We start from the raw sequence: 26005 nt of genomic DNA, 5'->3' as shown, positions 1-26005 counted from the left end.
ACTTTTCCTTAGTCCAAAAGAAAAAATCCTGTACCCTATATTATTGACTCTTAGTGTTGATATAGTACCTTCTTTGACATTGATGCCATAGTATTACAATATTGCTGACTGTAGTCTATAAGTTACATTGTATTTTTCCCATGCATCACTAAAGTCTTAGCCCTTTATAGTAGTGACATGCATTTGTTCATAGAAGGGCATTCTTGTATTTGTATTATTAACCATAATCCTCATCCACCTCCAGGTTCACTGTGTTATTCAGTCCCTAGATTATTCTCTAGCTTTCTTTCAATTGACATTTACATCCCTAGACTACCCCTTTCAGCCACAATTCCCTTCCTTTTTATTCCCACTGCTGTCATCCCAGTTAAGATCTTTATACTTTCTACTTGCCTGGAAGACTCAGTTTTCCCGGTGGTCTCTTCTCCTCTAGACTCTGCTTCCTGCCATGACAGTTCTTGCTACTTTCACTAGATTATGGTCATCTGATCTACTAGGCATCCATCTGTACCTGGCTTTCTCTACCTATCCAACTTCATGTCTTGCTGTTTTCTAGCAGGAACCCTCTACTCCCCAAATTAAGGTTTGTCAACTTTCATTAGCCAAATGAGATCTCATTGAATGGTTTCCAATCACTTTTCCATTCTTCATTACATATTTGAATTCTTCCAATGTATATCAGTCTTTAGTAGGTGCTGTGAAAGATTTAAAGACTATAACCGTGCTTCACAGAGAAATTATATTCTGTTGGAGAGTAGGACTTTTACAGAAAAGCTAAATATCAATATGAATTCATTTGAGATATGAGTTGTTTTAAGGTGCTACACAGGTAAAACTGATATTTTAAGTGCTGGCAACTCTTTTTATTTTGATTTTCTTTCTCTAAAGCTCTTCAGTATTGATAACTTACAATATTACTCAGACATAGTATTACATTAATTATATTACTGCATTACATTATAGCATGTATTAGTAAATCTTAAAAGATGGTTGTATCATGAGGTCTTTGCCAGGTATAGTGTTGATTACTCAATTTTTGGCTGACTTGAAGTCTCAGAAGTATGTGAAAATGAATCAATAATATTGATAGAAAATGATATTAAATATCATCCAATGAACTGTTTTTTTAAAATGTACTTGATTCAGCCTTTTTTTTTTTTAATTGAGTAAATTTATGGTTAAAACCTTAAAACTTCTTGGAGTGCTACTTTAATGACAACCCAACAGCTCTTTCATTGCAGAATTTTTATTTTTGCAATGATTAATAAAACATCTAGTCTAACCAACATATTGCTATAAGAGTCATAATAGGTAGTTAGATGTGTGTATGTGTTGGGGAGTAGTGTGTTAGGAAACAACCACAGGCATTAGCTGAAAAATGTGAGAACTTTTATTATTTCTCTCATTAGAGTTGCAGTACTCTGCAAGATAAATATCCATCAGTAACCAAAATGAGTCTTGAACTATTATAGAGTTATGAGCAGTTAACCTGAAATTACTCTGAAGTACAAACTTCTGAGTTTTCTGCAGCCTAAAATGCTAAAGCTATATCTTGGAGCACTCATTTTTCAAATTCTAAATTTTTATAAAATCTATTAAAATACTGAAAAGTGGAATTGAATGTAGATGTAACATTCATTAAGACAATAAATTTCTTATTAAAAAGGAATAAAAACATTAAATCCACTGAATGTCCAAGCAGTCATTAGATTGACTCACTTATCAGAACAGCAAGAAAGTCAAATGAGTGATCATACTGTTAATTCCATTATTGAATTGTGTGAGCATATTAAACTTATTTTCTTGTTTTATTTGTCAAACTACAGAACTAATTTGTCATTCCTTCCCCCACATCACCTTTAAAGTCACTTCATTCTCAAGAATGAATTCTGGGGAAATTTAATCTCAGAGTTTCAGATGAAAATGTCTAAAAGTGCAGTTCAAGGAAATAATCTGGTCTCACCTTTATATTTCTTCTCAGCATCTGTCAGATCTTTCTCATCTCTTTGTCACTCTCTTATGTGAGAAAAGAAAAACTGTAACAAGATATTTTTCATCTTAATTTTCTTAGCCCCCAATTTTTTTGATTCTGCAAAACGTGCTATTCCTATAATTGTATGACTGCTAGGTTAACTTGTAAAGTCTGTTATTCCAGGAAGAAATGGTATTTTTAATTTTTTAGAGCCTTTGGATAGGGAGAGGTGAGTAGAGTATTTAGCATAGCAGGGGGAAAAAAGTACATAGTTTTCTTGGAGGCAGCTTGGAAGACTAAAAAGAGCAGGAATTTAGGGAGAAGACCTAAATTATCATCTGAATCTTTTTTGGAATTGGTTACGTTTGACCTAAGAGAGCCAGTTATTTCATTTTCGTTGTTTTTGGGTTTTGTAAAAATTGCAAAAATAACAATCTATTTGTTTGCTGACACATGACCTATAGTTTAAGCTTTTATTTATTTATTTAGTCTTTATTTATTATAGTTTAAGCTTAAAACAAGGGAAAGTATGTAAAAGTACTCAAAAAATATGTTTCATTAATTAAAAGTATATTTAATTTACAGGTGTTTCATATCAGTGTTACTTCCCATTCTTTTTTATGAAGTTGCTGAAAAGTAAAAGGAATAGGAAGTGCTTAGAAGTTGTTTTTTAAAAGGCTGTCATGAATGAAAGTCAATTATTGATTTACTTTGTGCTCAGAAAACAAATTGCTACGTATTATAAACAATGGCATTACTTGTGTCTACATGTTTGTTTTACTTATGATGAAATGTATTATTCTTGTTCAAGGTGGGATCCCACCGTGTCCGTATGTCAAGGGGATTTGAAGCTAATGCACCTGCTTTTGACAGGTAACACTGATTTTTTTTTTAATAGTGCTGTAAGTTTTTAAATTGTTAAGCAGTGAGACCAGTTTTAATGATATATACTGATTCATTTCAGCATTTGGGGACAAAGGTAAAATTTCTCTTAACCTGGAAAACAGTGACACCTAGTGTTAGGTCTTTTAGGGGTGGTTGCGTCATGTGTGGGTATTGATCTCTTAACCTTAAAACCTCCTCTTTTGAGTGTCCAGTCCAATATGATAGCCACTAGCCACATGCAGCATATCTCATTAATAATTGTTTTATATTGATTGTGTGTCAAGATGATATTTTAAATATATTGGGTTAAATACATTTGTATTTAAATGAATATATCGTCTATTTCTTTTTTACATTTTAAATGTACTTCTAGAAAATTTAAATTACATATGTGGCTCATGTTATATTTCCTTTGGATGGCATTGCTCTGTATTCTAGCCTTTGGAATGGTTGGAAACTAGGGAGGGAAAAAAAACATACTCAGGACCTGCTTTTCATAAGGAAATCCCTCTGCATGCTTCCAGTATATTGATGCCCTCATTTTTTTTTTTTAAGATTTATTTTTATTTATTTATTCCCCCCCCTTGTGGCTTGTTTTGCTATCTGCTCTCTGCGTCCATTCACTACGTGTTCTTCTATGTCTGCTTGTCTCCTTTTGTTGCGTCATCTTGCTGCACCAGCTCTCCACAGGGCATGGGCCGTCACTCACCTCTCTGCAGGGTACGGGCCAGCTTGCCTTCACAAGGAGGTCCTGGGACTCGAACCCAGGGCCTCCCCTATGGTAGACCGGAGCCCAACTGATTGCGCCACAGCCACTTTCCAATGCCCTCATTTTTGAGGTGCAGCCCTGTACCCTCAGCCCTTTCTGCCTTCCCATCCAAGCTAGATGGCTTGTGTTCTCTCTGCTAATCTAGTGCCAGCCTCTCAGCATAGGAAGGGAGCCAATGACTCAGGCAGCTCCAGCCTTGGTGGGGGTTGATTGGCATCGTTCTGCTATAGTGAAGAAACAGGTCTGAGCATCATCAAATCAGAGAGGAGATAGTATCACCTGAGAGTTTTCATAAATTCAGAATTTTGAAACCATGTACAATGAATTTGTACCAAATTTTGCCAATACTCTGAATTTTAAGTACTACCATATAGGTTCTGTTTAGTAATGGATTTTTATTTATTTCAGAAAAATTCAGGCTTATCATTTGACGTATGTTTATTTCCTTTCTTTAATAGGCATTTTAGAACACTTAAGAATTTATATGGTAAACAAATAATTGTAAATTTGCTTGGGTCTAAGGAAGGTGAGCATATGCTAAGTAAGGCTTTCCAGGTAAGTGTGGTCATTTTTCTTTTCTGGCCCTTGGACTCTTAGAATGGTCTTAAAAAATAAAATACAATAATCAGATTCTTCTGGAAGTAAATTTACTTCCTAGAAAAAGATTGGATACCTGTTAGGACCTTTAACTCTTTGGGACTGTTAGGAAACAGTTTAGACTAGTGTTGCTGAAATGGACTTATGGAAAGCTTTCAAGGCACTTGGCATTGTTTTCTATTTTTTTGTTTGTTTTTTGGGGGGTTTCTTTGTTTTTTGGGGGGGAGGGTTGGTTTGTTTTTGGTACCGTTTTCTAATTTTCTTCTTTGTGTTAGAGAGAAGCAGAAGAATGTACCACACACACACACAAAATGTTCATCTTCATTGGTAGAGAAATATCAGGCAATTTCCTCTTTCATCTGTTCATTGCTTATCTACTTCCTCAAAACTATAGTCACTGTTTTCAACATATGAAATGGTTGAATAATGCATTTGTATGCATGCAGGACTATAACTTCTGTTTTACAAAGAGACCTATAAAAATTGATTAGAGGAAACTTGAGAATCTCAAGTAAAAAAAAAAAGCAAAAACTAAAGAAATGCATGACTTCTAAGAGAAAGAATATTCTTAAATACTTATTGAATAAATAATGAATTAATATAAATTATGTTAGATATGATTATAAACTCAGAATAGTTAGAAAACATATTCTAAAGTTTGAGTCCAAAATTAACCTAATTATTTTTGCTATTTCGTTTTAAACTTGTGAAATAAATAACATTTATAAACAGATTACACTTTTGAGTGATTTTTTATATTAAACTTTTAAAAGTTTCTATGTATTGAATGACAGTTTATAAAGAAATGAATCTTTCAATCTGTGATAGGCTTTGTCTTAAAAAAATAAGATACTTTATTTCGAGGTTTCTATACTTGGTAAGAAACACTAAATTTATATTGTAAAAAACGCAATGCTGGTGTTGCAAATAATTTTTCATTTTCTAAACCTGATGTGAATATTATTTAAGTTCCCTGATACTTATCTCTTGGGATAGTTTATAAAGTTTAAGGGAAAACATGTTATTAGGTTATCAGCAAGAAATTTTTCATTTTACTGCAAGTGCCAATGAAAGTTTTGTAATAGGATTAGTAAGATGTTAAGAGACCACACTGAAGTTTTAATTAAAAATGTAAGGTTCCATTGACAACATTATGTTGATAATATTTAGTTAACATTGAGATGAATGTTTACCTTTTTACTTTCAGAGTCATTTGAAAGCCTCTGAACATGCTGCTGATATCCAGATGGTGAATTTTGACTATCATCAAATGGTTAAAGGAGGAAAGGCAGAAAAATTACACAGCGTTCTTAAACCTCAAGTCCAAAATTATCTAGATTATGGATTTTTTTATTTCAATGGAAGTGATGTTCAAAGGTTTGACTGTTCTGTTTCTCTGTTCTTTAAATTGGAACTTTGCTATAATCTTAAAATTATTCTCAACACTGAATTCATAAATTTCCATTTTGAAAGTAACGTTTATAATTAGATCAGTACTTGATTTTAGGCTTCTTTTCTTTAGAATGCAACAAATAGGAATAACAGCTTTCCTTATTGAGCACATACTACATGCCTGGCAGGGTGCATAGTGCTCTACATAGATCAATAACAACAATTGTAGTAATAGGCATTTTTATCCCCATTTTGTTATCTGAGGAAATTGAGGCATAGGCTATATAACCTTCTCCAAGGCACATAGCTCTGAAGGGTAAGAGCTAGGATTCATCTGGCTCCCGCCCTCACGCTATCTATGAGGCTCTGCCACTTCTCTCTTTTATCTAATGTTTTAATATTTCTTAATCTCACTAGGCACTATTAGATGCAAAAAGAAGAAAAGGACACTGCTACTTACACATTTTTAGTTTTTTCCATTTGTATAATTTATTTAGTATCAATGGCATAGAACTTTTATAGGGCAGTCAGAGAGAACTGATCTTAGGTTTTTAAAATTAATTCATTCCATTAATATTTGATTATCTTTTAAGTGCAAAAATTATGGCTTTTTAGTCCTGAGTATTTTGCTTCTAACCACTGGCCTAATTAATAAGTGGGTGTCCATGAATAGATTGATATGTAAAGAACAATTATATGGCAAAATGCCAACAGTTGTAGCATATAGGTGGCAGGTATATGGATGTTAATTGTAAAATTCTTTCAGCTTTGTATGTTTGAAAATTGTAATAATAAGAATTTGGGGGAAAAAGTAGGTGCTACATTTTAATCACTTTAATATTTCTTAAGTTGTTTTACTTTGTTCTAAACTAGTTGTTTAACTTTGCTAAATTTGTTACAGTTGCCAGAGTGGTACGGTTAGAACAAACTGCTTGGACTGTCTTGATAGAACAAATAGCGTGCAGGCATTCCTTGGCTTAGAGGTAAAAAGTAAAATAAAATACCTGTATATGACTTGTGTCAGATGACTCTTGCAGTGCTTTTGTAATATTTGCAAAGTATCGTTTAATGAAGTTTGCCTTCTTTAAAGGCATTCTTTACATCTCTTCTCGTCTTCGTTTTCCCCCCAAAGTTTGCTTTACCTATTCTTTATACTCTCCTTTGAGTATGCCTATCTATTTTCTTCTCTGTTCCTTAACTTTCCCTTTTAAATACTACTATGTATCCTAGACCAATATTTGCTTATTTCGCCTTTCTTTTAAAAAAAACTTCTGACCTTCATTCTTGGTGATTAAAACTCAAAGTTTTCCCATTTAATTTTACATTTTGACCAAGTCTATATGTAGTCTAGTCTAGTTGTATGGAATTTTCAAATCATCAGCTACAAAAACCAAGATTAAATGACACTGCCTTTGTGAAAATGAAAGTAAATGAGATTTAACTTTTCTAGTAAGGTCTTTGTTTAAAAAGTTGCTTTCTTTACAACTTATCCATCAAATTCATTGTAATATGTATACAGCCTCAACTATTTGACAAACTATGTAGTGTTGCTGAGCTTTCTAAGTCATTCCTGATACGCATCAGTTAGGATCATAAGGCTGTGGTGGAATTTCACTAACTTAGCACACTTCTCAAATACCATAAAAAGCAGGAATAGGAAATGACTTCTTGTTTCCTCTAGTCAATGATCTTAAAGTTAAGTTTTTCCCTAGCTAAAAAAATGAACTACAGTGTGTAAAAAATCTCTGCAACAGAATTGTGTTTTTCGTGTAACTAAGTAAATGTTACCGTTTGGACTTTTTTTCAATGTCACTGAACTTTACAATTATAGCAGTTACTTTTTAGAATCTGACTTAGCACTCAATCCATTGTTCGTGGTTAGGTATGAGAATTCTCCCATAATGTAGCAATCTACTACTATGGTAGACAACACCAGGCTAATATGAAGTAAGATCAGTTTTGCTCAATTCCTTGAAAATAAATGATGGAGGACATCCTCTTATTTTGTTTTATACTCCTTGCTATGAAGAAGTTGAAAGTCAGGTAATAAACACAGCTTAGGGTTTATATTATTTTAGTTTTTGATCCCTCTTTAATTATGGTTAGTCACCATACTCAGAAATAGAAGAAGAGAAAACATAAATTGGAAGCAGTTAATTTAAAAGGCAAGGCATAGAATATGACTAGACTCCAAATATGAGAAACAGACTAGACCAGGATTGTACATTGTTTTGATTCTGTGACATTTCGGGACTAGAATTCATTCAAGGTAAAGACCAGTAACTTTTCTTGCTTATTTAAACACTTGTATTATTATTTGTGGTGAAATTCTTCACATGCTGTGATCCCCCTAATTCTCCTTTATATACATTACCAATACAGTTTTTTGCATAAAAAGCTTTGTGACATTTCAAGCGCAGCTCTCCTCTCTCCATAATCCCCTGACCTTAACTGCCCAAATTTATCAAATGAAATTAAAAAATTAAAAGAAGCTTAGTCCTGCCCCAGGACACTCCCGGTGTCCCCGCCTAAGCTCTGAGATTGAAGCACCACCACTGCGGGTGCCTGCCCAGAAAGCTCAGACACCTTAGGAATCCCAGCAGCCTCTTATCCACGGTGGGGAGAGGTACCAGAGAACCACTGGACCCACTTTATCGCAACAGTTTAGCTCTCATGCTCAGAACAAAGTCCACCAGGAGCTTCCCCAGGATGTTGCAGTAGATGAACTCCTATGTATGCATCCTAGGTGCCTAGTTCTACTGCTAAGCAGAGAGCAAGGCCGCCTAGGCACCCATCATCTGTTGTATGTCTGATAGCTCTTTGGGGAAAGCAAAAAAAAACAAAAAAAAACAAAAAACAATGTATTGTGTGGGGAATAGACAGGCATTGTGACCTTTAAAAAAAGATTAAAGGAGCTTAGCAATTTACATATATTAGGAAAATTAGGTATTTTTCTCCACTCTTTATTTATTCTGTTAAATAGTTCTTTTAGATGAGCAAGAAGTTAGACTAGACTGACTTGTAGATTAATTAACATTTATAAGATTAATTTTATCATTTAAACCAGAAAGAATTTCATATTAATACAAGATGGTATTTCCTTGATGTTATATGTACTTCAAATATTGGAATGGGGAAAATATAACAGCTAACCTGTTAAACCTCTGTTTTCAGAATCCAGTCCGATACAGTCTTACAAATATAAATTTGGGGTTTGATTCTGGTAGCTCCTAAAACTTGAATCACAATTAGTATAAAATACTGACAAAAGTTTCTGTTTTGCTGTTCCAGATACTAGCTAAACAGTTGGAAGGCCTTGGGTTGGCTGAAAAGCCTCAGTTGGTGACTCGCTTTCAAGAAGTTTTTCGATCAATGTGGTCTGTAAATGGCGATTCAATCAGTAAGATTTATGCAGGAACCGGAGCTCTTGAAGGGAAGGCCAAGGTAGATCTAAAACTATCATAACATCCCAAGGAGCCTCTTCTTCCTCTCTTTGAAAGCTTTCCATAGTCTTTTCTTCTTCTTTTAACTACTGGGCAGTATATTACTTTGATGAACTCTCTGCCTTTGTGAAAAGGATAAAATGCCTCCCAAATAATAATCCATTGTGAAAGCCTAGGTTATCTGTGGGTTCTAGGTTTCACTCCTTTTTTTATTCCTTAATCTGATACAATTAAATGTTCTCATCTTCAAAAGCACCTTGGCTTTTACCCCTGGCTCTAGATAGGCAAATCTCCACTCTGTCCTACACATGCATTTTACCTGTCACTTTTATGAATTTTTCTCACAGGCTGATTGTGAGACGCCCTTTAGCCCTTCATGACTGAGCACACCTGACACTAAATATCTTTAACTCTAGTATTTCTAAGGTTACAAATTATATGTGGCTGTAACTAATTATATGTTTCCGTATATTTTCTTTTCCATCCCTTTTAATCAACAAATTGGTTTGGATTATTATAGTTTTCTCTTTTGTTGGTCCTACAAAGTACTCCCTGATTGTTCTTTTCTCATTATAGATTTTGAATAATATTACTTCCCCGCTGAGCAATAATTAATAAACTATGCTAAAATCTTTAAAAGTTGTTAACATAATTCTATTATAGAATACCTAATGAAAATCTGGGTACTTTCAGTAAATGATGTATTTGGCTATTTTTTTTTAATTTGTCCAATAGTAAGTTTTAAGACTTAAACATTCAACTTTTCTTTGTACATTTCTATTTTAAAACAAAAGATTTAATGTGTCTGTTTTAAAATTCTATTTTATCATGCTTTTATGCTCTCTTTAACAATTCTTTCTATGTGGCTATTATTGATTCAGTGGATAGGAGCTATTTCCTTAGGTTTGGGGGTTATGTAGCTACAACATTTTTAGTCATTTAGTGATAATCCACTAGGTCTATATATGTATTTCTTCTGATTTTTTTCTCCCATACTTTTTCTGTTCAATATCTGCTTTACTTTTTATATTGCTTATTTTTATTTTAAATGTGATATCTTTCTAAAAGAACTGTGGTACTCCTAAGAAAGGGTCTTCCTTCATTTGGCTTTGTGTCCCCAGCACTTAATGCAGTGCTTTCTGTTTAGTAGATATATGACAAGTATTGTTGGATGAATAAATGAATCAAGAATGTATGGTGGGGGGGGGAAAAAAAGAATGTATGGAATAGCTACTATGAATCTAATACTGTTAGGGCCTAATTGTTAAGCTTTTATTCTTTTACTTACTGCCTTCTTGAAAGGGAGTTTCTAGAATATTGCAAAAGAAGTTTGAGAAATGGACTTATTTATAATTCTCTGTCTCATTATTACTTTTTTTTTTAAACAAAAACTATTTCATTGATATATATTAATAAGGATTTAGTCCATCCAAAGTATAGTCAGTGGTATTTGGTATAATCACATAGTTGTGCATTCATCACTTCAATCATTATTAGAGCATTCTCATGATTCCAATAATAATTGCTGTTGTTATCTGCAGATTACTTCTCCCTCTAGTATTCGCTCCTTGTTGAGGGAGTTTGAAAGCATGCCTGAGATATTTTTCATTATTTTATATACTTAAATATTCTTTTTTTAAAAGGATATTTGCCTCAGTTAATTTTATTAACATTCTGAAGCAATACAATTCTTCAGATTACCTCAAGAATAGAAACAACATTTACCACTTTTATAGTTCTTCAGTATATAGTACCTGAAATGCTTTAAAGACCTTTTATCATCTCCAAGTCTTCTTTTAATTTGCAAATCTTCTCATATGTCTCATAAAACACCATTCCTATGCCAGAGCTATTTGCCTTACCTGCAGAGTTTCTTTTGTTCAACTCATGGCGATAGTTAATATTGTTGTTTACAAATATTTATTTCTGAAATAGCTCCTATTTTCAAAAACCTGAAATTGTTAAACTTTCTATATTCCTTTTAAATAGAGAACATAATTCTTGCTATTAAAAGCCAGTCTCTATAACTACTGCTTAAAAGTATTCTTTTGCATTTTTCTACCTATTTGTTTCTATAGTGACTAAGACAATATATGTACAGAGGTTACATATACTTTCAATGGTCTTTTGTCTTTAACATAATATATAGATATGAAATATTTCTATATTAAATATACTGGTCTGATCTGAACTGAAATCTAACATCTGAACTGCTCTTTTTTCCCTTTCTCTGGGCTCCTTTTGATTAATTGCCTGTTAATGTGAATGGTGAGTGTCTTTTCAAATAATGTCAATTGGAAATATTTTCGTATAGAAAGGAATAACATTTTAATACCAAATATAATAGCTGATTAAATATGCAATCTTCATTTAATGATATTTAAAAATCTTGGCTCTTTACTCTGAAAGAATCCTCTAACTACTGTTCTTTAAGGAATGAAAATTACATATTGTAAACTAAAGTTATTTTCTCAAAGTCAAGGTTTTTTTTTAAACAGTCATCAAAATCTGTAAGATCAAAATAAATCTTTATTGTAACTAACATGCCTAAGTAAAATATACGTTCATTAAAAATCATAAAAAGCTCTCACTATAAGGATTGGCATAAGTTTATTATTTTTATGATTTACATAGGTAATAAAATTGCCTGAAATACACAAACTATAATTTAAATATATTCATTTATGAGCTCTAACTATAAATATCTTTTTGGATTAGATCTTCATTATTATGTTAAACTTTAGATTTAATTAATGTAAGTTATTTGGCAGTCATTTAAATTTTATTTTTCTGTTTTTAAAGTAATTTGAAGTTTTTCTAAGAGCATGTAAGTTCAGTGTATCTTACTTTATCTCCCTGTCCACCCCATTGCCACTTCTAAAGGTTAAGATGTAAGAAGTAATTTCATTGTTTTTAAATAAATATACTTCAGGTTATTTCCTTTATAATAACAATTTTGAACAACTACTCACGTAGTTGTCATTACTGGATGCAGTTGTAACACTGAGCTTTTTTATATCTGTGCCAGAGCTGTTGTCCAAAAAAGCAAAAGGAACAGTGACATCTTGAGGCATTTTAATGTGATGGTTAGATATTCAAAAATAGAATTATTGGTTCCTTTTTATTACAATAAAATCTTGTAAAGCTGATTTAAAGTTTCAAGATACCCGTTGAGTAAAAATAAACAGTATTTAGATTGAAAGCCCATGCTCCTTTCTCCCCCAACAGGCTGGAAAGTTAAAAGATGGTGCTCGTTCTGTTACTAGAACAATTCAGAATAATTTCTTTGACAGCTCCAAGCAAGAGGCCATTGATGTTTTGCTGCTTGGAAATACTCTAAATAGTGATTTAGCTGACAAAGCTCGAGCACTCTTAACTACTGGAAGTTTGCGTGGTATGCTTACTTATTTTATATTTTACTTACTTCATGTTATTTAGGTTTCTTCTAAAAGTCCCAAGAGGCAAATGTAAACTTATTTACATAAATGATTTTTGGATTGTAAGAGTTGATTAAAATAGTTTTGGAAGGGAATTTGCATAAAAGTAATTTTTAAAACTTGGATTCTCCAAAGGAAGTTTGTTTCTTTTTAAATGTTTTCTATCTCCATCCCACAATTTTCTCTAACTTGTCTTTTTACTTGCTATTTTCGAAAAGCATTAAATATTGCTTATTATTGGACACTAACTGCCATCCAGTTTTAACATTTAACAAATATGTAGCTTTCAGCAAAGTTAATCCTTCACTGTGTGTCTTTTATGAAAATCAAAAGGATTTGTGCTCAAGGTGAATTGCCATATTTGTTATGGTACTCATGCATTTCTTAACCATTTAATGTGTAAGATTGTGTTACCATTATTATTAGGTTTCTATCTTTTTTTGGTGTATCACTGCTGAAATTTTGGTGTATTATACTCCTAACCCCATTTTTCTGTAAGCCCTGTAGCTATAGGATTTTGCACAATTTTGCATAGTGTGGTGATTTTGGAATGCCTATGTCTTATTACAGCAGAACTGATTTTATTTATTTTACGATTTAAATTTTACTTATTGCAGCTCATGACTTCCAGAAAGAACCCTAAAAGGTATATATTATGACAGTATTTTCCATAGTTTCAAAGTCTTCCAAACTCTTAGGTTTTCATATTCATACTCATAGTTTCTCTCACTTACACATACCAAATTCATATGTACACACACACATGAGCAGCCTGAAGAGGAGGCCTAGGAGTTGAATTTGACTTCTAATTATGAAACTGATTCTGGTCGTGAATCAGCAGATATAACTTAGTCATGCGAACCTTTTTCTCAGATGTAAATGATTTGCATCAGTTATTAAGTCACTTTTTTTCATCTTTGGTCTCCTATAGCCATCAGAAAAAATAAAGTCATCACCTTGACTTCTAAGAGTGAGACCATCTTAGAATGTTTTGTTATAACCCTTTAAATTTTGACTGTAACTTGTTGTTTTACTAATGACTCTTTTTTTTCTTCTTGATGCATCCGTAGTTTCTGAACAGACATTGCAGTCAGGTACAGTATAGAAACCAATCTATAAATAAGAGCAACTTTTTCTTTATTTTTCTAAAGTTGATATTGTACAAATAAATTGTACTCAGATTCTACAGGATGAGTTGATATCTTGTTTTGATCTGAGAAAAAATGTTAAGCTTGGAAAGAAATGCAACACTTTCTGTCTTCTTATAGCAAAGGCTTTATTCCAATTCAAAATAAAGCACCTAATTTTAATTTCACTTTTATATTTCATTAAAAAAACATTAGTGTTATACCTGACTTTTAATAGGCAATTGGAAAAAAAACAGATGTGACTATTTTGGATGAATTTCAGTACTGCCTGTGATATTTTTGACTGTTCAACAGTGTTTCTCACATAATATTTAAGAGGGCATTGTCTCATTTTCTTACACTCTAGATGAAGTATGTTTTCATATCTGTAGACCTGCACTAAAATATTACCTGAAATCTTTTAATTTTAAAAAACATTAAGATTGCTAACAAAATTAGAAGAATTAAGTGTGCAAGACCCAAAGTATTTTTCATGCCTATTTCTCATGTATTCATTCTCTGGACAAAATTTATGATCTTCTCTTTTAACATAAATCCTGGCAAAAGGATCAAAAGCTAGAGCATTTGCCAGAAATTTAACTGAAAATAATGTTTACTTCCCTTCAGTTTTGGAATCGCTTGAAATTTATTTTGGTAATTCTGTGCTAAATGTTTTAAAAAAACTATTGGAGAAGAATGGAAGAAGGGAGCATTTAATATATATTTTTGAGCTATGTAATGAAATCTATTTTCTGAAGCAGTATGGTTAGAGACAGACATCTGTTGTTTGAACACAGACTCATTTCTTTCTTCACATTAAGGTGCCAACCAGCTTACAATAAGCTAGCTATATATATCTATATATAACCTTTTCATTCCATTTAAAAACTGAATTTACTTCTGTTAACGTTACGCCATGTGGCAATATGTTTCTGTTCACACAATTCATCATTTGGCTAGATTTTTAAGCTGTTTAATCCTTACGAGGCTAGGGTTTTGATTTTTATAAAAAGGATTGAAGAAGCTTATTTTCACAGTAGTAATGGCAGTGGCTTCCATTATAAAGACCAGTAATGAGCCATAGTCATAGAAAAAGTAGGGTTAGCTTTCAGTTTACCATACTAATAGGTCAGATCACTTGTCCGCTCTATAGGTCGTAATTTGAAATAATGAGAGGGTTAGAAATCTGCATGTTCACCTGGTAACAAAGGGGATGTGTTTATTAAATCAGCAGTTCTTTCAGGGTGTCTATAGGTCAAAACTGTTTTCATAAGAATACTGATATAAATTATAACCCATGCTTAGTGGCAGTGCTCCAGAATGTGTTCATCAATTGCAATGAATGTACCACACTAATGAAAGATGTTGTGAATATGGGGAAAAGTGGGAGGTGTGGGGAGTAGGGCATATGGGAATCCCTTATATTTTTTATGTAACATTTTATGTAATCTAAGTGTCTTTTAAAAATAAATAAAAAATATATTTTAAAAAGAGAATACTAATAGTCATTTGCCTTTTTCATTCTCTTTCTCTCACAAGTATACGATAGTATTTTCCAAAGGCTGCATAACTTATGATGTTGCATCAGATTGAATGCAGAAGCAGATGTGAGAATTTAGTTCCTTTTAAACTAGTCATTAAAGAGATTGGGGGGAAAAAAACAACAACCATGAAATAATGCCACCCTTCTCAGTAATGTTTTCTTTATTTTGGAAACGATGCCATGTTCAATGACATCACATTGATAGCTTGAAATTGGCCATGGTGGCAGCATTTATACCATAGAAATAGGTAAGTACTACAAACCATGCTTTTCCTCCTTGGGGAGCCAACTGTGAAACATTTACCAGCAGACTACTGGTTATAGCTCTCACAGGCCAAAGATTTTTGCAACCCTCAGTAGTATGTAAGTGTGTGGAAGGGCCGTAAAACCAAAAAAGATGGGGACTGCTTTCTTAGATCACCCCTGCCATATGTTTCGGGACATGTTTCTGGTTTCTTCTGATCTCAATCTGCTTGGTTTGGCTAGCCAAATTTTTTCAGTGTAAAAAAAAAAAGACTTTAATCTTGGCTCTCACACTCATTTGCTGTGCAGTCTTAACCAAATCATTCAACCTCTTTGGGTTTCCTTTTCCTTATTTAAAATGAGGATGATGCTGCCTTGCCTCCTTGACAGGGTTCTTTTGAGGATCAGTGCAAGAAGAGATGTGAAAGTGCAAGGGCCTGGCTGAGATGAGAATGTGAAAGAAGGACTGGATGTAAAGTTTGCTACAGAAATAAAGGAGAAAGATTACCAGGGAACCAATTTTGGGGTCTGTGTCTCTTTAAATCAGAAATAGTGCATGCCTTTGAAGCTAAAAGAAAATGGATTTATAGTGAAAAGAGAGACTGAAGAGTGTAGAAAAGGATGGGATACTTATGAAAGTGAGGGCCAGGTACAGGTTGAGAAAGGTTGAGAAAGCCAGTTGTGTCCAAATTATAGATGGAAGTGTTGGTTTTAAAGGAGAAGAAAAAATTAGTTTTCTTTGAAAGTAAATGGAAATGAGAAGTAGATTGTTGGAAAAATGAAAGGTGTATGAAATGAATAGTTGAGGTGATTGTTGAGTGGACGGTTTGGAGATTTCAAGTGTCCTGAAGTGATTATTTGATATTTCAGTGATGAATAAAAATTACTATACCTCAAAGGCCAGGTTGCAGTTGGATAGAATGAAACAGGAATATGTGCTTCTGCACCTGCCTCTATGCCATTTTGTAGGCAAGAGAGCAATGCCAAGGCTAAAGAAGTTTTAATAGAGGTGGACCTGACCACGGGGCTAAGGTTAGACAAAAAGCTATGTAAGGCAGGAAGCAAATGCTAAGTATCACGGACTGGGTAAACTGAAGTATAACAAGTGAAAGGAAAGCCTCATTGATGCGGAAAGAGTTGATTTGTAAAACGTGGTCAAGGAGAGGGTATGATACCTTTAGAGAAAATTATGGTCGGACATAGGGAATACTGAGCTAGAAGGAGGAATTGGCAGGGTGGTGGACTCAGTAAAGTGCTTGTTGGAACAACAGTGAATCACGTTTATGGTTTTCAAAGTGCCTTGTCATCTTTTCATTGGAGGCTCAGAGTAGTCTTTAGGGTAGGTAAGGCAGATATTTCTATTTGCAAATGAGGGAATCAAAATTGGTAAAAATATTTACCTTAGGTCTCACTGATAGGTGATAGCAGCACTGGTTTTCTGATCCAAATTTCTTGTTTTAGCCACGTTATAAATTCTTTCCAAAAGCATGTAAAGCTCTTTTCCAGATTCATGTGCCAATAAGAGAATGCCAGGAATGAAAGAGCTCTTGTGAGAAAATGGGAATAAAAAAGGCAAATAATATTATAGTGTTTTCATGAAATAGTTTTGACCTTGTGAGCCAACCCCCTGAAAGATCTGCAGAAAACGAATCTGCCTTTAATGAAACTGGGTCTGTCCCAGAGGGAATGGGAGAAGGTTCTTTTAGCAACACCAGAGGGCAGAGTCCAATGTAGTGGTGAAATAGGGAAGGGAATTATGTCCTTATGTGTCCATGAAACATGTCTTTAAGTGTCCCACCTTGCCTTTCTGCCTCTGAATAAATTTCAAATTATCAGGTGCCTTATGACATTTCATTATTTCTAGAGGAATCTGCCACTTTGTATTAAGAATCTCTTTCATACATAGTTTCTGTGAATTTTAATAATATTTGGATTAAAATGCTGGTTGAAATAAGGAAAATTAACATGGTGGAAAAATTATCTCTGTTCGATTAAAGGAACACAGATTTTCTTAGTGTGAATTAGCTCATACACAATTGCTAAATGGGAAGGATGTCGGTACAATGTAGATGTCCAACTGGTTCATTTAGAATATTCCCAGCTTGTTAACATTGTGTGAAGTGTTCAGGGATTCCACAGAATAAAGAAAAAGAATGCTTTAGTATGGAAATTATGAAGATTTAAGAAAACTAGAAACTGCAGAAATTCCTTCTTTTAGTGCAAGAAATGATTTCGAACCTACTGTAATTTCTGCTGTGGTCAGCTCCATGGGGAAGTGCAAGCACAGGTGAAGAAGCTGAGAATTGTTAGCATATTTCTTCTTTGTTTAAAAGATGATTGAAGAAGGCTGTCTCTGGGTCATGTTTTTTATTTTTATGAACCTGGTTTCTCTTGAACCTAAAGTCTTCAAGGACCTACCTCTCCAAGGGAGGAACATGAGCTCTGGGATATATGGCTGAAGAAAATGGACTGACTGATTTTAAGTGCACATCCTAAGGGTATTTAGTGGATCTTTTTTATTAAGATTGTTATTATTCTTGTTCATACACCAGTTACAAAGTCCCAACCCTATTTTTGCTTGTCATTCTGTAGAATGTTAGTCTTTGCTGAAACAGATGATGCTATAGCTGTACTTCATGAATCAAGGCTCAAATTTATAGGCAACAGCTGCATGAGCAGGAATTTACTTACATCTCTAAATTAGAATACAAAAGTAGAGCCGGGTAGATTTGATACTTTTATGTGGGACAACTCAGTGGGGAGCTTTGTATAATGTATCAGTTACCATATGTGCACATTTGCTTATCCTGCAAGAATTATCTACAGTGGTACATTGAAAGAGGTTATCGCTTACCTTAAAATTGACCTCATAACTTTAATTTTTATAAGACTACTGTATCTTTGTATAATAATATAAGGTAATATAATAAAATAAGATCATGTGGACAAAAGGTGGAAGTCTTTTATTTCTTCCTCATGCCAGTCAACTACCAGTCAACTCCATTGTCTGTGTTTTTAGATTGAGGTACTGTTAAGATTCTATCTACTTTAAGAGCTGAGAATTTAACTTAACCAAAATGAATTATGGTTCAGAAGGGAAAAGATAAGTGTAGTCAATATACATGAGAGGTTGAAGATTCAAAGTGTTCTGAACATTTGTTCATTTAGGGGTTCTTGAACCCTTACTATGTGCCAGACCTTTTTCTTGTCACTAGGGTTATTGCAATAAACAAAATAGATCAATATATCTGCCCTCCTGGAGCTTCCATTCTCACTAGAGAAGTCAGAGTTTACTAGTCAAGGTTCTCTAGGGAAACAACTGACAGGAGATACCTGCAAATAGTATGACATTTTTAAAATTATCTCTTGCAGCCATGGAAATGCACAATTATCTCTTGCAGCCAAATTGCATAGAGCAGGCTGCAGGCCTCAGGCTTAGACGAAAGTCCTCGTTTAATTCCCCAGGAGACACTGGCTGTCTGAAGTAAAAATGGAGATTTTTTCTCTCAATATTCAAATGAGTTCCCCTTTTAAGGCCTTCAACTAATCAAATAAGACAAAACTCATTGCCATTTCCTCAGTTGATTGTAAGTGTAACCAGCCATCTGTGTAAAGTCCATGAAATGCCCTTGCATTACAATTAGCCCAGTGCTTTCTTGACCAAACAACTAGCACCAGTGCCTGGCTGAGTTGACACATTAACCTAACTATCACAGTCTATCCCCTGTCAACTTTGCAGCCAGGATAAATAAAGTACATATGCACTCTATATAAAATGCAATACTCTATAGCACTTGTAAATGGCAAGATGTGCTAGGGAGAAAAATAAAGCAAGGAAGGGATGTGGAAGGTTAGGGGCAGAGTTTAGTTTTAAGTAAGCTGGTCAGAGAAGTCCTCACCAGGAAGTTGAGACCTGAAGGAGGTAAGGGAAGAGTGCTCCAACCAGGGAAACAGCTAGTTTAAAGGCCCAGTGGTGAAAACATGCCTGGCATCTTTTTGAAACAATAGACTAAGTAGTGAACCAGGGAAGGGTAATGAGGGCAAAAAGTAAGGCTCAGTAATTGAGTGCCTGCTTCCCATATAGAAGGTCTGGGGCTCAAATTCCTGATATCTCCTGAAGGAAAAAAAAAAAAAAGGCAGGGCAAAACATGGTGGGGCTTATTAAGCCATTGACCGTTGTTAAGGACTTTGCCTTCTGCTTTCAGCAAGATGGGAAGCATTTAGGAGTGACTTCATTTTCAGACATCTCTATCTTCTATGATTTGTATTTTTGTCAGGAAGTTAGTATTCATCAAACCACCTGCCAGTAGCTAGAGTTGTAAATGTTCTTGAAAGTCTTTGGGGAGAAATAAAATACATATTTTTACCAGCCTGCTAATGAAAATTGCTTGAAAGTCAATTGCTATATTGCTAAAAATGTATAGTTTTTAGGTTTTCTACATTTTAAAATAATGTACCATTTTACTGAAATATATTCTGCATGTATCATGTTGCTGCAATAATTTTGTAATAGCTTTTTTACTTTGGCTATTATGTTTAATGTGGTTTGTTTTTTTATTCTGTTGGTTGATTGCATCATGTTGGGCTTTGCATTCAGAGCTGATGATTCTTTTTATATCTGAGCATGTGTCTTATGCTAGTTTGTGCTTACGGTAATTGTACTTTCCGGACAACATTTCTCAGTTATGAATATCAATTTTTTTAAGTGGTCTCTTGCACCTAAAATTCCATTGTGTTTTGTTTTTGAATAGCATCTTCTAAAGTACTAAAGAGCATGTGTGAGAATTTCTATAAGTATTCAAAACCCAAGAAAATTCGAGTATGTGTTGGAACCTGGAATGTGAATGGAGGGAAGCAGTTTCGCAGCATAGCTTTTAAGAATCAGACACTCACTGACTGGCTGCTTGATGCACCCAAATTAGCTGGCATCCAAGAGTTTCAAGGTTGGCTTTTTATAAGATGGGTTAAATTAAATAAATGGCTATGATTTATTGCTCTAGGAAACACATAGCATTCTACAATATTATTAATTTGTGAAAGATACTTGGATTTTAAAAGTTGAAGGCCACATGTTTATAGATGAAATCTATTAAAATCTTACCTCTGTTTTTATTTCTAGACCATTATTTTCTTCATGAAAACGTAATAGTAAATGGTAAAATAAAAACATGAGAAAAACTAGTTCTGTTTTTTTTTTCTTTCAAACTGGTGCAAACCAATCTTATTTTGTAATTGATAATTTAAGATTCATTTTTCAAACCTCCTATGTCCTCTTTTTCAAATATAGTCCTATGTTTAGTTAGGATAAGAAATAGGATTAATCATGAGCATTCTTAAAAAACCTGTTGTGATAACTTGTTGGTACTTTATAACTTAAACAGTATTAATTTATCCTTGTAGAGACTTGGTCATCATTCAGGTATAGTCTGACACTAAGCAAACTAGAAACAAACATTAAGCCCAGGATGCTTTCATTAAAAATTTTATTTGAACCATGAATTTGAGACCTTCCTCCTTTTTCAAGTCAACTTTAATTCCTTTTTAAAATAGCACATAATTGCCAAATTTATATATGAAGATGATGTTATTATGAAATAATTTGAGATCCAACTCTTCCATTTTTAGTTATTTTTATTCAGTCACAACTTAAACCATGAGTTTATTTCCAATTTTTTTAAATTGCCCCCTTGATCAATTGTGTTGAACCTAACAAAACTAGCACTACAATTCTAAGTACTTCAGTATGTTCATTTAATCCTTACAATAGACCTATTATATAGGCTATTGTTTTTTTTACATTTTTACACAGAAGAAATCTGCGGTACAGAAAGGGCAGTGACCTGCCCAGTGTCATGCAGCTAGTAGTGTTAAGGGCAGGATTTGAACTCAGGCAGTTTGCTCCTGAGTCTGTGTGCTACAATGTACCTTATATGTGAATTTGGGCTTAGCTTTTCTGCAGCCTCAGTTTCCTGTCTGTAAAATAAATACAAAAATAATCTGACTCATATGATGTTTTTGCAGTAATTATATGAGATGATGCATTTACATAATTGCAGTCAGTAAATATTTTTATTTTAGTCCCTGTCAGGTCTCGGAGAACTTGTAGCTGGTGCAGAGTGATATGTCTTAACCACTTCTACTAGTTTTCCTAGATTTCTTCCACCTAGGAAATAGCAAAAAGATCAAGCCTATGGTTTTCAAATTTGAATGTTAAAAATCCTTCCATCTTCTCAACTATTTTATTCTTTGTGCTTTTTCTGAAGAATTACTTTTATCATTCCAATTTTAATTCACTTTCGACTCTGGGAATTGGCTTGCTTCTCAGCTGTTCATAGTACAAACTTAGGCAAGAATTCTTTCAAAATGATTTCTGAAAGAGCTTAAGGATCTTCAAGAATAACAGTCTTAAAGTAGCAAACTTAGGACACCTGAATGTGAATTTCAAGTAATTTTGTCCCACTCATGGGTTTTTTAATTTGGTTGAACTTTGAACACGAATGAATTTTAATTTGAATTTCATTAAACTTAAAGCACAAGAATGGATTTTTGGGGGATTTGGTGTTAATTTTTGGGGGTGTTGGGAAAGATTGCCGTTTGATTTAAGGCTATATTTAAAAAGTCTTTCTTGAATGCTTAATTGTAGATAAAAGAAGTAAGCCAACCGATATATTTGCAATTGGTTTTGAAGAAATGGTAGAGTTGAATGCTGGAAACATAGTGAATGCAAGGTAAGCCAGCCAGGTAACTCATGGGAAAAGTTTCCAGTTGAGGAACATGGTGGGCTGATAACAAGAAACTGTTACAAGAATACATTAAGATAATGTTTGTGAAGGTGTCTTCTGAACTGCAAAACAGTGGTTCTCAGATTTCTTGGTCTCGGGATCCCTTTATACTCCTCGAATCTCAAAAATCTTTTGTTTGTGTAGGTTCTGTCTCTTGATATTTATCATAATAGAAATTAAAACAATTTTAAACAGTTAATTCATTTAAAAATAACAACCAAATATATTCTAACTTGAACTGAGAAGGAAGGGGGAGTTGGATCTTGGAGGTGGGTTGCATAGCAGTAGGACTCTTGATTTTACTGTCAGAAAGTGGGTTCTGTAGGTTGGATTTGTATATTTTGAAGGAAATTGAGTATTATTAATGTAATGGGGTTATGGAGCCAATTAGAAACTGAGCCTTAAATTTCAAAGACTTACCGGTCCACCTCTGCACCCTCAAGCTTTCAACTTTGACTTTAGGCTGCCCCATACTCTAGCAGGAGGAGGCCAAATAGACTGGGAGGGAAGAAAAGTGAATTCTAGACTTAACTGCTAGCAACTCGCTGGGTGTCTGTGGGCAAGTCTCTAATATCTTTAACTCATTTCCTCATCTAAAAATTAGCATGTTGGCCAATTCTAAACCCCAGTTTCCCCTCTAGGTCTATATAAACAGAATGTTTTCATTGCAGTAATAACACAATGACTGTGTTAATTGCTAGCTGGCAATCTTTATATATATATATATGTGTGTGTGTACGTATGTATATACTACACACGTATTAGCTATTTTACTGTGAATTACCCATTCATATCCTTTGTCCATTTTTTCTATTGGGTCATTTAACTTTTTCTTGTTGATTTGTGAGAATTCTTTATATATTTTAATAAAGTAGGTCATTTTATCATTAAACAACCATTGGAAAATATAACTGTTTTTCAAAAAATATTATATTTTCTAAAACAAAAGAAAACGTAGTAAGAAGGGTGGCATTGTTTTGTAGTTTTGCAAATCTCTTTAAAGTCTGGCTTAAGACAGCCGTATTCCCACATCTCCTTTTGCAGTCTGTTGCAACATGTTGTTTTGGTTGAAGTATATGAAGAAAATTACATTGGTATGTGGTTGGAAAAGGAAATATTTTAATAGCCTTTTCAGATAATTTCTTCCCTGGTACTCTAACAAAACTTGGCAAGTAGTAGTTTCTCAAAGATACATTGCAATATGGAATATGAAACCATATCAATTAAATTTCTGTACTCGATTATATTAAAATTCATTGATCTTTTACCCTTGTATGATTTTGTAACATCATGTATTAGTCATTTCAAAATATTGGTTCACTGAGTTAAGTAGATCTTCCACATTTTGACATATTTCATTATAAAATATCAAGATATATTTGCTAATATCATCACTTATCTCTTCACCAAAAATGCTTTAACTGTTACATCTTTTACCAACTATAGCTAGATGAAATTTTGTCTTATAGCCTATGTACATTTAAAGCTAAACTTTTTTAGAAAAAAAAAGAAACAAAATTCCCTATTGATATCACCGTGACAGGTTACAAGTTTTCTGAAATTTTAATTTTTGCTTGAAAGTTCAAGTTTTTTCATTGGAAACAAATACAGTTGTTTTCCTTGAAGAGACAGACTTGGTTGAGAAAATGTTTATCCAAGATAAAATAACCATAGTTTGTCTGTCTTTGTTTTTTTCTAGTAAAAATTGTGTTCCATGAAAAAAGGGCAGTTCAGCTTACAACTCAAACTATAAAATGCTTTCCCTTGAGACAACCATCGTACCTGAGTATGCAGCAGAAGTGTTTTGTGTGTACTTCTCTGCATCACAGAGGATATTAAAAATATGTGATGCAGTGGCTGAGATTTGATTAAATTAATGTTTTTACTCTTCCATCAAAGACATTTTAAAGCAAAATAGCATTTTTATTTATTTTTTTTACTGCACATGCATGGCAGTGAAAACTATAATGACCACTTTTAATACATTTGAGTGCCTGGGTTCATGCTAAGGCATTAGCACTTTTATCCATTGTTGCTCTTGCAGCATTAGTGCAAATGTCAACACTATGAAAGAGGCAAACAATATCTTAGTACTACTATGAAAATATTTTTTACTTTATGCATTGTAGGGTTCCCCAGGCTGTTTTCAGACCACATTTTGAGAACTGCTCTAAAGCCGTATTATAATAAAAATTATTGGAGTAAACCTAAAGCCCAAGTGTTTTGTTTTGTTTATTTTAACAAAAACAAGGGTGGTTGCTTTTAAAGTTGAGTATTTGGACATCTTTTATGACATTTTTAAAGATTTTCAGAATAAAAGTATGGGCCAAAATAGTATGATATAGTCATCAATCTTGTATACAACAGTTTTCTTTTCTTGGCCAAAAGTGAATAATTCATATCAGAGAAGTAAGGAAAAATCGGACTTCATTTCTTTATCTTGAATCTTTTCTGGAAATAACATTTCCAGGCCTTAAAATAAAACAAACTGTAAGGGTTCCTAGTACCAAACAAATTGTTCAGTTATTTGTATAAATGGAGTTTAATCAAGTTCTTCTTTTAATGAAGTAGTGGTTTTTATTCATTCATTTATTTAACCATTATCTATTGAGTACCTGCTATAGATGCTTTAGGTGCTGAAGATATATCAATGGATAAAATAGACAAAAATCTCTGCCTTCATGAACCTTCTCTTCTAGTAGGAAGAGACAGACAATAAGCAATGACTGTAATAAGTAAATTACATAGCGTGTTAGAAGACGAGACATACAATGGAAAATAAATAGAAAGGGGATTGGGTATGTGGAGGTAGGGAGATGTTTGCATCATTGAGAAGATGACATGACAAATGACCTGAAAGAAGTGAGAAAAACCATCATTCTCATGTCAAAATCCAAGTATTGGCAGTGGAATTATGGTAGGTAGAGAATTCATATTTTGAATTTGTATTTTAGGGCTGGTGTGGCATAGTGGGAGATTAAATAGATGGATGTGAAGTCATTTTGGCTTTGCCACTTAGCAGTTGTGTGACCCTGAGCAATAAGAGTCCTCTCATCTGTAAAATGGGAGTGAGGCTGGTCTCAGAGCGGTTGTTAGAATTAATGGAATAACATGTAAACCAGCCTAACATGAGCTAATGTTCACTGAGTATTAATTCTCCTTTACCAACTCATTTAAAACTTACTTGGAATATAAAAATCTTTGAGTTAATAAAGACATTTGAAAAAAAAATTTTTTTGGATTTCGTTGGAAGTTCTTTTGCCCAAACTTAATATTTTGAAATTTTATGTTAAAACAATAGAATTGAGCATTTTTCCTGCCTGCCTTGTATGGACTATACTTCAGAGTATTTAAACAGTTGATAAGAGAAAAGTTCTTTAAAGAACAACTCCAATTTATTATAAAAACCTGTTAAATAATGAAATTACAATGTCTTAGAACCCCTAATGAGATAATGGATGTAGGCAATAGATGCCGAAACCCTGGATGAGAGGTTGAAAAGGTGCATCAGGCTGTCACCACCTGAATACCACTTGAATGATCAGGGGTGATAGCACCAATATTATATGCCTTCTGCTGGGATGTAGTGAGAAGTACACAGCACCACCCAGAAAGTGTGGGGGGGTTTGGTTTTTTTTGCAGGGTTTTTTTTACATTTTATTGTAGTAAAATATATATAACATGAAATTTTTCATTTTAATGTTTTAAGTGTACACATCAGTAATATTAGTTAAATTCACAATGTCGGCATTATCTATTTCCAAAACTTTCCATCACCCCAAACAGAAATTCTGTACCCATTCAGCAATAACTCC

General features: G+C 33.6%; 1 protein-coding gene across 32 annotated transcripts in view; it reads left to right on the top strand.

Moving 5' to 3' along the window:
- SYNJ1 (synaptojanin 1) overlaps positions 1-26005 on the top strand; it is a 103611-nt gene that overhangs the window by 46881 nt on the left and 30725 nt on the right. For 17 of the 32 annotated variants that reach the window (XM_058296172.2, XM_058296169.2, XM_071214936.1 and 14 more), the window contains exons 7-15: positions 2784-2845; positions 4085-4181; positions 5431-5600; positions 6517-6598; positions 8907-9059; positions 12296-12452; positions 13566-13589; positions 20160-20351; positions 22052-22136. In XM_058296172.2, the coding sequence (XP_058152155.1) occupies positions 2784-2845; positions 4085-4181; positions 5431-5600; positions 6517-6598; positions 8907-9059; positions 12296-12452; positions 13566-13589; positions 20160-20351; positions 22052-22136 (1022 nt within the window). Of the gene's footprint in view, positions 1-2783; positions 2846-4084; positions 4182-5430; positions 5601-6516; positions 6599-8906; positions 9060-12286; positions 12453-13565; positions 13590-20159; positions 20352-22051; positions 22137-26005 lie in introns of all 32 variants that reach the window. The other 15 variants (XM_058296170.1, XM_071214927.1, XM_071214946.1 and 12 more) reach the window with 3 other exon arrangements.

Source organism: Dasypus novemcinctus, chromosome 4, assembly GCF_030445035.2.
Source record: "Dasypus novemcinctus isolate mDasNov1 chromosome 4, mDasNov1.1.hap2, whole genome shotgun sequence".
In the NCBI taxonomy this organism is placed as follows: domain Eukaryota; kingdom Metazoa; phylum Chordata; class Mammalia; order Cingulata; family Dasypodidae; genus Dasypus; species Dasypus novemcinctus.
The sequence above is the reverse complement of the archived record's forward strand: the minus strand, read 5'-3'. Positions and strand labels throughout refer to the sequence as shown.